At 30.1% G+C, this 12,155-nt stretch overlaps 1 protein-coding gene across 1 annotated transcript in view; it reads left to right on the top strand.

Moving 5' to 3' along the window:
* Positions 1-11,953, top strand: part of LOC106478183 (endonuclease/exonuclease/phosphatase family domain-containing protein 1-like) — a gene marked incomplete at its 3' end in the record, with an annotated part of 35,906 nt that extends 23,953 nt beyond the window's left edge. The window contains exons 2-7 of the mRNA XM_013938704.2: positions 2,856-3,953; positions 6,121-6,172; positions 6,673-6,777; positions 8,452-8,571; positions 10,659-10,773; positions 11,900-11,953. Of these exons, the coding sequence (XP_013794158.2) occupies positions 2,956-3,953; positions 6,121-6,172; positions 6,673-6,777; positions 8,452-8,571; positions 10,659-10,773; positions 11,900-11,953 (1,444 nt within the window). The remainder of the gene's footprint in view (positions 1-2,855; positions 3,954-6,120; positions 6,173-6,672; positions 6,778-8,451; positions 8,572-10,658; positions 10,774-11,899) is intronic.
* Positions 11,954-12,155: the final 202 nt, after the last annotated feature.

Here is a 12,155-nt window from a genome sequence, read left to right on the forward strand (position 1 = left end):
ATACTATTTTTGTACAGAGTTGTTTAAATTAGTAATATAATTTAACAATTAATAACTACTTTGCAAATAGGTAATATAGTACTTTACTATAATAAAACATACATATTTATGGTAATTTAAGTCTAGTTCCCCATGCAGTGTTACAACAAAATGCTGATTTGTTGACTTTTCATTGGATGCTTGTGAATTTTATGTGAACATCCATGCAGTTGTTTAAATTATATTTAATGAAAAATTACTTCCACATTTAACCTCATAGTACTTATTTTTTTACAAATTTTCTGGGGGTGGGCATGCTCTCAGATCCCCCACAGCATTAGCATGCTTTGCATGCTGATTGTGCTTTGCACAATATACGTTTGGCTTTTGATCTCACAAATTAGAATCCCCCTTTTAAACATTCTGCGTACGGGCCTGAGAAGGGAGGTCATTGTTCCACAAAGGAGTGAAATACTTATACCAGGAGTTATAAGAATATATCTACATTTAGTGTAGCAGAACCAAAGACCCTGTCATGTTTTGAGGGGTTAATTATCGGAAGAACTCCCATGGGTCTGAAGAATAAAGATGTTATACATGACTTTACCCAGGAAAGACTTACATCAGCTTGTAATTAAAGGAAAAGTCACTATGATGTTAATGCTGATAAGATCAGATTTCATCGAGATGACATGGTATTGCAGTACAATCTCCTCCACAAGAAAGAACAAACTCCAAAGATATGCAGATACTGGGAAGTGCCATGTGTTGTACTGAAAAGAATCAATGATATGGTCCTAGCTAAAGGTAATCTACCATGTTTGTCTTTGAAAGTACGTCACTGAGGAAACGGCCAACTGGGTAATTTTAGAAAATAATTTGTAGTTAGGCCTACATACGAAAGTGTGTGTATCAATATCATATATGAAATATTTTAATGTGAAGAATAAAATACCAATAAAAACAATCCTAGATAGCTATTATAAATGAAAACTGTAAAGATAGTATGTGATTGAGAAGTACATATTGTTACGACAGCGGAGTTCACATGACCCTAGTAACACGTCATGCGCTTCTAGAAAATTCATGTCCTTTCTTGAAGCCTCGAGAGGTTACTAGATGCGGTATTCTTGTATATATAAGACCGTCAAGAAGTGACGGCAACAATGTAATGTAATTGAACTGCAGACAGAGATAGAGACGTATTGCTGGGTCGAGCGCGTTGTGAATTATAGCGTTTGTTTAACTTATAGTGTGACAGTTGAAATTAAGTGAATTTCAAAGTTGTATTGAGAAAGAATAAACTAGTTTTATTTAAGAAAGGACTTGTGTCGCTAAAGTTTCATCGGAAAGAAATTATACTGGAAGTTAACTAACGACCAGAGACGTAACAATATGTTGAAAAGATTGACTGACCACAGACTTCTGTATATGCATAAAGTAAACATAAACATTTATATATATATATATATTCTAAACAAATGCATGTGAAAAATATGCAAGTACAAATGCATTATTAAAATCTATTTTGTGCACACAGTAGCATCAGCTTTCCAAATACGTTAAGCACCCACGTACTGACAGATGTCTACGTTTTATTATATTTATGATCAAGTAGAGACTGTTTGAAGACTTTTTTTCTTTTTTGTAATATATAAAAAAAAACTATTTGTAGTTTTAATCCGAAGACATTTGGGTTAAGAATATGTTTTCATTTGTTACCTTCGAGATCTAGGAACACAACGTACTTCGTGAAAATGCAAATCGAAGAAAGAATGTGTCGGTATAAGTGAAGGTTTAGGGGAGTTAAAAGAGAGAAGAGTATTATCAGAGTTTGTTTTCAGAGCAAAACAAGCGTGTAATGTAAAGACTTTAGACTTGGTAGTACTTATAGTTTTATGGGACAAAGGTTGAATCACGGGGTAGGGGCGAGCTTCAATTTGTTTACTGGTAGTGGTACGTGGTGTTCCCGAACTTGATAAATATATTAATGTTATCGATGGCCTTTCAGGTTCATTGTACCCATAATATATTGCAAGAATTAATCACTGTTTATGAAGTATCAGATATTTATCGAATTGTTCAATTGATTCAGACTTTTGCGTGATTTTAAATATAAATAAAAGATTTATTCTCCAACCTGTCACGGTAGCAGAGATATGTCTATCACTTTCTAATATAAATACAAATTATAAATACAAGTTCTTTATGCGATAACTTAACAAATTGTAATCTCATTATTGCTTTTGAAGATTAATATTAAAACCGAAAAAGATTTATTTTGTGTGCAAGTGAGAGTTGAGGAGTTTTTTAGAATATCTTAATGTTTAATTTACTGTGTCACAGTGTGTGTAATACTGTAACAAAGACACTGACCGTTTCACAGTGTGTGTAATACTGCATTAGGACAATAAAATGTGAATTGTACACATGAAAACAACTCTTCATATATTAGGTGATTTGGTATATATACTCGTAACACAGTTATCTGCATTGATACATTTGATTTAAATATGTAGCTGACAAAACAAAAACATTAGAACCAAATGGTGTAAAAATGAAATTAGGAAGACTATTTAATAATTTGAAGATAAAAAAAAATGTCCACTTACTGTTTCTCATACTTCTATTTCAAGAGAATAGACACACTTTGATTAAATTGTCATTTTTTTACTTTTCTGTTTTTCATTTAATTCTGTTGTGAATCATTTTAATCTGGATCATTACAGTTAAATATACTTTCTCAGAAATTGCAAATTTTGGCTTTCAATTTTTTTTTTACCCTTTGATTTTCACTATATAATTTGAAAAGTATAGCAGTTTCATATGAAAATGAAATTTCCTTTCCCTTTAAGATGTTTTTTTTTTTTATGTAGTTAACAAGGAACCAGTCTCCTAAAATGTTATGGTGATTAATAGAGGAAGTATTTAATTACTTGGAAATGGAAATATGTTTAGTAAAGTTTGCTTTGTTTAATGTTGCAATCACATATATGGTGGAGTAAGAACAAGATGGGTCAGTGTACAAGTGTTACAAAAGGCCAAGGTAACTCCAGTGGAAATGTAAGTCATGAACGATCAAATAAAAAAAGAGGCGTTCCGTTGAGTGCAACCTTTCATGTTTATGATAATGATCTGCAGTGGGATTTGCTAAACATTAATAGTGCCTCTGAAGAAGAGCTTATGACACTCTCAGGCATTTCTCGCTCTATTGCTCACAATATTATGGAATACCGTCAAACTATTGGTGGTTTTAGGAAAGTGGAAGACCTAGCTTTAGTTTCTGGAGTTGGGGCCAGAAAGTTAGAACAAGTTCGCTCTGAAATTTGTGTCAATTCTTATCGGATTGGCCTTAAAGGAGGAAGTCAGTCATCATCTGGTAACATATCTCTAGAGTCTTTTGCCATTTGTGAAAATAATCTTAATTTCCAAGGTTCACAAATGAAAACTGTAGATGTGAATAGAGCTAATGTATTTCAGTTAATGTCTGTACAAGGAATTAGTCAAGAACTGGCAGCTAACATTATCTATTATAGAGAAAAAAAAGGACCATTCCAGACTCTAGATGACTTGTTGAAAGTGAAAGGAATTAAGCACCAAAAATTTGCAACAATCAGATTTTTTCTTACTCTTGGTTCTTCAACTTCAAATGGAGAGAATGTGTCCCTTCCAACTGGAACACCACAAAATGACAGAAGCATAATTAAAAACAAAAGTTATTATAGAAAAACATTATCAGCACCTTCCTTATATAATATGGACAGGATTAGACTTTTTGATGAAACAAGCAAAGTTGTGTATGATTTTCTTTCTGATCATTGCCATCGACCAATTGTGGAAGAAGTATTTAATTACTGCAGAAATGATAAACCAGCAATTCGTATTGCAGTGTGGAACCTGGAAGGTCTGACAATACAAAAAGTTCGGAATCCAGGTGTACAGGAAGTTATATGTAGAACAATACTTGAAAATGGGTAAGTTTTAATGTATAGTGTCACTTAAGATTATTCATTTGATAATGCATGTGATCATTGTAATGTTTATGATATTGACTAAAGAAACAATGGCTGTTTTGTTAGTTATGTTGACATAATTCTAGTGCAAACAAATAATTAATGCAAATGTAAGATCATCACTAAAATGCTTAAGCTTGTAAATGGTGATTAGCATTTAAAATATTAATGCTACAGATTATTTTAACACTGTACTTTTAACTGGCTGAATGAGCTATAATAAAAAATGTATACCTTCACTGATTATTTAATCCAGTGTTTTTGAAGCCACTGCTTCATGCAATATAATTAAACATTTTGTATACTATATTTCATCTGGCTATGGCCCATTAACTGACTTCTAAACTCTAGGATTACCATGGTGTCCATATGAACCCCATCAGAGTACTTAGATATGTGTTTAGAATTATGCACTAAATTGCTTGTTGATCTATTTTTTTGCTGGTTATAGGGTTACAAGAATCACAAAAAAAAAAAATGTAAGCAAAAATGTTGTCATTATTGCAACTAATATGACTAATAACTGAAGGGGTCCTATATAAGTTCCATAGCATTGTACTTTTAACTGCTGAATGGACTATAATAAAGACAAATACCTTTGCTTATTATCTATAATATTGTTTTTGAAACCACTACTATAAGTAAGCAGTACTTGAAATGGGCCAGTACTTGTTGGTACTCAGTTCCAGCACTTCCATATTCCAAATAGTTGCATTACAGCACTTTTCATCATAGCGAGAAATGTGTACCTAACTGCATACTGCCACTTTTTCTTTGCCTTTTAGCCCCCAATATTTCAGTGGTAAGTCTCTAGGTTTATAATGCTAAAAACTAGTTTTAAATACCCATAGTGGGCACAGCAAAGATAGTCCCGATGTGTTGCTTTATGTTTAAGAACAAACAACCTTTGTCTTCTTTCATTGCACTTTTATGTGTACCAGCACCTTTTTCTTTGCCATTTAAGGCACTGCTTGTAACATGTATAACCATTTGCTCATTTGACTATAACCCCAAAACCTACTTCTAAATGCTAGAATAATCAGAGGATTTCCTGTTTATATTACATAGGAAATGAATGATTACATCCAGTTTTTGTGATCAGTTCTTTATACTGTTTTGTTATACTGACAAAAACATAAACTCACCCATTATGATGCAGTATGTGGATCACCAGTTGTGACTGGTATATTAACAAGTCTGTAACTAGAAGGTTAAACTACCCATCCCGTATCATAAATTTTAATATCTAAAGGGTGAAATAATGTTAATTTGATTGGTGGTTTAGTTTTAAATTCAAAGCAAAATGTTTCAGCCTTTAACACTGTTTAATAACTGGAATTAGAGATTAACAAAACGTAAAAAATGTATGCTTGAGCAGTCTATATTTCAAAATATTTTGTAATTTTTTTATCAGCTATTGCTCGGATTATATAAATTGTAATTACTGAGAATGTTACTATTTTTTTATTTAAGTTATGTAGGAGATTATTTTACCATGGACATAAAGTAACATTTAGTTTGTATGTCATTTCTAGAACAAAGTATTAATTTCATTTTTAAAACATAAGGAAAATAAAGAAAAGTTAACAACAATGATGATTTCTCATTCATTTGTGTGATTTGTTATGGATTTACATAACTTACATACAAAAAAAATTGTTGAATATAAATTTTTCTTTTACAGTACTATAAATTTTGCATTTTTTAAACCCTTTTTTTTGTTTCATCGACCATAGCAAAAGTGTCATCAATGCCAGCTTTAGAGATATTTTATGAAATTTGGCATTTGTACCCCCCCATCCACCATTTTTATTTCACATAACTATCTTGTAAAGGGTCAAAATTAAATGCCATCCAGACTACGTGTTCAGTATAGGTCACAGTTATTAGCTGGCATGGGTGACACACATTAATATTACATCCTCCCTAAAGTGCTTTCTAAGGACTTTTTCAAACTTAGTAAAAAGTTTAAAAAATGTTACACCTTAAAAATACATTTTAAAAAAGTGTTTGGCTTCACTTTAGATTATATATCATTTTACACTAATTTATAAACTACATAAAATTCTTCACTATTTATTTACTTGAAATACAATTAATGTTTTGTACCTCATTTTTTATTTATCAGGATAAGTTTAATTGCCTTACAAGATGTGACTTCAGATCTTCCTCTGACTTTGGTAAGTTTCTTAATTATCTGTGATATCACATGAAATGTCAGTAGCATCATATTCACATTCTTGGGTATAACACTATTGATTTATGGTCTTTGATTGCTGAAACATAATACTACACATAGATCTCCCTCTGGCTTTTACTTTTATTCTTATGAGGAGAAGACAAACTTCTTCAGATAGAAATATAATCAAAAAGTAGCAGAATATTTATCTATTTTTAAAATTCATTAACACCTCATGACTGAGGTGCTTAAAATTGTAAAATACCACCAATGTTTTTCTTTACTTGAGTAAAATAAACATATTTTATTCTTGACGTAAATGTTAATCAGTTGATGACAACTGTTATTAGGGTACTTTAAGATGATAGCATAAAAGTGTTTATCTTGCTGTCACAAAATTATTATGTATATTGGTAAAAAAAATACAGATCATTCTTAATGATACAATACTATACCTGTAGAGTCAAAGAAACTAAACATGTTCAAATTGTAAACTTTCAGTTGGCAACTGAGTTGAGTCATCCCCAGCAAAAAAAGGTCAGTAGTTGGATGGGAGAAAGAGGAAAGTGGAAGAGTGCCTTACCCACATCACCCACAAAAGAAGGTGTAAGTGTGAACACACTGAATTGGCTACATATATCTTAATCATAAGGGAAAGTAGAAGTTTGTGACATTGTATATTGTACAGTCTCACTTTGGACTGGAGGAGATGAAATTTTCTAACAGTCAAAATATACATTTTCTTAGTTTCAGAACATATATGCTGGTTTTTACATTTGAGTAAGTACAGCTTTTAGCTCCCAGTCATATATGATGTTACAGTTATATACAGACCAGTATAGCTTTCAGACATTACACATAGATTATTTAACATTCGTGTAAACATGTTTCCAGTTTTTATTCTTGTGACATGTTACATTACATTAGGAACATTTATAAGTTGTTAGATTATCATATATATAACATGTTAAGAATTCCACGTGAGTACAACTGTCATTTGTGGTATTGTAATATATGTATATAGCTCACAAACTATTAATTACATTAATTGTTAATAGGTGATTAAATCAGAACTATAAAACAATAATGAATTAAACATCGCATTGCCGTTATCAGTCCAGGTTGTCAATTTATTGTCATAATGGATAATTTTATTAATATCAGGTGGCTTCATTTCAGTTCATTTCTACTTTGAGAAATTTTAGGGTAACTACCTTCACACAACTCGCTATAGACAGTGAAAGGCAGTAGAAGGTGAGACGTTGTGGGTGTAAGCACTCAGCTTCATACCCTTAGTTGATTGCTTTTTTTATGATTTTCCATGACATCCGTGTTTGGATTTTGTCTGATATATGGGATATTCCCAATGCATTTGGGTGCTATTACCACAGACATTATCCATTATGACAGTAAGTTGACAACCTGGACCATTAATGGTAATGTAATATATATATATATATATATATTATTGTATTAAAAATGAACTAATTTTTTTTAATAACATATTATGTAGATCATATTTCATGCTGTATAATCTGATGGCATTAACAGCAATTTTCAAAGTTCAAGCTTCGGTCACAAAGGGAACTTAACAACAAACTTAGTAAATGTACCACTAACTTCTATTTCAGTTTTTGCCAGATATTGCAAAATTTGATCTAGAGAAATTTGTCACAAGTGAACTGTTTACTTTTACATCTTATATGCATTTTGCCTTAAAGCATAAATCTCCCTTTTGTTTTTGTAAGTCCTTATAAATACAAGGCTTTTAAATTTCTGAAATTATCTGAATATTTTTTTGTGGTTTTTAAACCAGAGTTTTAAATTAAGAACTTGTATTGGTTTCATCTAATTATTTCAATGTACATGGTACATTAATAATGTATATTAAAAATTATTTAAGCAAAAGGAAGGTAAACTAGTGTATGTAATTTTTGTATAAATGATTACCTTCTTTAGTTATTCTCTTATTGATGAAAATCAATATATTTCTTTTTGCAGTGATAATTGTGTATTATATTTTTATGCCTTTGATTCTCTTACTGCAGCTAATAATGAATGTAAAATTGATCCATGTGTAAACTTATCTAAACAACTTCTAACTATTTCACATACAATTGGAAATGAAATACCTCAAAACATTGATTCTTTTAATTAAAACATTTTGTATTTCTTAATTTTGTTTTTGAAGTTCAAATAGCATTAAAGGTTTTGCATTATTCTTCTTATCACAGCTTTAATAAAATAAGTAATAGTTTTTATCAACATTTTTCTATCTAGTCTTGTGGATTTTTGTTCAACACCAGCTGTAATATTGAGTTACAGGATGCCAAGTTATTTATGCCAGCAAATGGTGATGGAATTTTGGATTTGCTCACTTTGTGTGTAGGCCATTTCAAGGTTTGTATGATATTAATTTCCACAGGTGTTTTCCTAGATAACTTTTCGTTATATATATTTTAACAGAGAAAGAGAAAGATAGAAATGAAAACAACTTTACATGATGTATGTAAAGCTTTGTATAAGTTTCCAATAATAGAATGTTATTCGGATTTAACAGTATTGTGAAAATATTATAATGTTATTCAGTGAAGGAAGAGAATCCTATAAGTGATATGACCAGAATGAATATAGTTAACTGTGGACATATGTGTAATGAAGATGTTTTAAAGGAGGGGTCTCACCTTAAATCCACCAAAATAAAGATTTGTATGAATACACAAATATAGTTAACTGTGGACATATGTGTAATGAGGATGTTTCAAAGGAGGGGTCTCACCTTAAATCTACCAAAATAAAGATTTGTATGAATACACAAATATAGTTAACTGTGAACATATGTGTAATGAAGATGTTTTAAAGGAGAGGTCTCACCTTAAATCCACCAAAATAAAGATTTGTTTGAATACACAAATATAGTTAAGAAAATAACATAATCTTTATATTATAAAGTACTTATAGTTTTAAAAGTTATTATATAATGCAATATGAGATTTTTATTTTTGCCTTACTTTTCAAAATTATTTATAAATTTACCTTAGTTTATTAATTTTAATTTATTGTATAAAATATAGTTTAGATACATAGGTATATAATATATATCACATGGAAAACGTTAAGCATAGTAATAAAATATTGGAGTTCTAGAATAGTGTTTTGCTAAACAAATCCTAAGGATATCGGATAATATCAAAATATTTTTATAATATTACTCTCAGGGTTTTTCTTCTTGTAAATAATATTTGCCATTAGGAAAATAAAAGATTCAGTAATAATACAGGGATAAGGTTATAGTAAAGAGATGACTACTATAGGTTTTTTTTCACACCCACCTATGTTTGTTGAATTTCAGTAATAATACATGTGTACAGTTATACTAAAAGAGATGACTACTGTAATGTTTTGCTTACACCCACTTACGCTTGTTAAATTTCTATAATAGTACAGGGGTACAGTTATAGTAAAGAGATAACTACTGTAGTGTTTTGTTTCCACCCACCTTTATTAAATTTCAGTAATAGTACAAGTGTATAGTTTTAAAATAGATTTGTTTAATGATTTGGAAAAAAAACTTATTTATATATATATATAATAATTTATTTTTATTCTTGTAGATGAATTTTCTATTGAAAATATGTGTGTGAGAGTCTTTAATTTACAATCAAATACATTTTTCTTAACTGGTTCACTTGTGTAACGTACATGACTTGATTATATGGTTATGGTGCCATCACTGTAACTAAATATACAAGCTTAATGGATCACTTTGAGTATTATTGTTGCTTTGTATTATTTGTTTGTTCTGCCAAGTTTCAGATAATTCATATTCCAACTTTTGTTTTTTATTTCACAAAGAAGTGCTATAAATGCATGGCAAATGATATATTTTGTTGCTTTTTTCTTTGCAGCAAAACTTTCTTGTACATTATTTTGTTTTAGCCTTTAGTGTCAGCAATAAAATTATGAGCTGAAGTGAAAATTGTGAAGAGTAATATTTAGTTATGAAAAAATATATATATATATATATTTATCTCAGAAATGCCTGACAAATATTCAGGTTTTTATTGAAGAATATTTTGGAATTTTCAGCATTTATATTTTATGAGGGCCAAGTAACTGACTGTCAAATTGCATAACTATTTTTAATCTTCTAGAATTTCAATTTTGTAATCAAATCAGGCCTTGATTTAAGAATTAGGATGCTTTTGTCAAGATCATGAGAGAGACCCACTCTTTTTTTCAGGTTCTCCTTGTCTATTGTAACTAGGTACCAATAACTCATCAATAAATTTAATGAATAAAGTAAACTATAACTAGAAATAAATAATACATAATAAAACAACTCTTTAATATTATTGTCATAAGATAAGCCTGGGCATGTGTCCACATGTATTGACTGTTAGATCTAAGATATGCCTGAACTGTCCTTTATAATAGTAAATTTGCAGAATCTTAAATTATGTCTTTTTCAATTTTTCCTCTTCTAGGTGGACGGGATGAGTCTCACAGTTGTAAATCATCACCTGAAGGTTAACACTGTTAATGGTGAAGTAGGAACAATGTTAAAAGAAGTAATGAAGAGTTTGCCAGAACATTTAGAAGGTACATTTTTTTAATGTTTTTTTTTTTTTCTGTACTGAACAAGACAAACTTATTATCTATTTATGAACATTGGAAATTTCAGCTTGTTTAAAATATTTAAATTCCATTCAAATTATTACACTTTTACCTAGTTTCTGAAATAATGCTTTTTAAAATGTATTTCTTACAATTAGTAAGTTACAAAGTATTTTATTTGAAAGCTTTTTACAGTAATATTCAAAAGGATATTTCCATCATAACATTGATGATTTACAAAATTGAATTTCTAGGCAGTGATTAAAACAGAATCAATACCTACTAATTACAAAATATAGTGAAGATATGATTTAAAATCTAGTTAGGGTGACCAGGTTTCCAAACCAAAAAACCAAGACAGCCCAACTCTTACCCCTAATTTGAAAATGGTTATTACAAATTTGAAATAATTTAACTTTTATTTAATTTACTTTAAATTTATTGAACTGTTCTACCCTATTTCCAAATATATTAACACTGGCATTGTTTTTAAAATAATTTCAACTACTGGTATGGGTATTAAAAACTTTAATTAAAATAAAGTTTTTAATACACATACCAGCCATCTCTACTATACATTTTTACTGCAAGTGGGTTTCTCGTCATCTTTAATTTCAACTATTGTTTTTTTGGTGATAAACACACATTCATCAACAGAAAAACCTGCACAGACCTGGGTTTCTCACCATGCACAGATAGAAGTTATGAGAGAGTTTGGCAGCAAAATAGTATGTGTTACAACAATAATCAAGTCAAGTAGGCCTATTACATTTATAATTGAATGTGCCTGACAGTTTGATGTCTTTATGATAAAACCAGAACATGCATCCTGAGAACTTTTCTCAAGACACTGGGACAAACTACCAATAAAATGGGACTGTCTCAGCAAAACTAGGATGTCTGATCACCCAAAGTCTCATTAACAAATAATCAGTAATAAATAATAAAATTTCAATAATCATTATACATGTTAATGCTAATCTAATGACCAAAATGTGGATTTCAAAGTTTAAACATCTATCTAAATTAATGTCTATCCCCAATGAGCTAATATTTCAGTAATGAAGAAATATTCTGACAAATTAAACATAACTTTTTACTTATCCTGCAGGTGAAAAACGTGTTGTCATAGTGGGAGATTTCTATCTTCCACCCACAGATCCTGGTGAGTACAGCTAGTTCATATTTGATTGTTTATAGTTGATACACTAATGGAATTGTTGTAATCTATCTTAGTATTGTTACGTCTCCGTTTGTTAATTAACTTTCCGACGAAACTTAAGCGACACAAGTCCTTTCTTAATAAAACTAGTTTATTCTTTCCGAATATAACTTTACCGATACACTCAACTTCAACAATCGCGCTA

Source organism: Limulus polyphemus, unplaced genomic scaffold (genome assembly GCF_000517525.1).
Source record: "Limulus polyphemus unplaced genomic scaffold, Limulus_polyphemus-2.1.2 Scaffold187, whole genome shotgun sequence".
In the NCBI taxonomy this organism is placed as follows: Eukaryota; Metazoa; Arthropoda; class Merostomata; order Xiphosura; family Limulidae; genus Limulus; species Limulus polyphemus.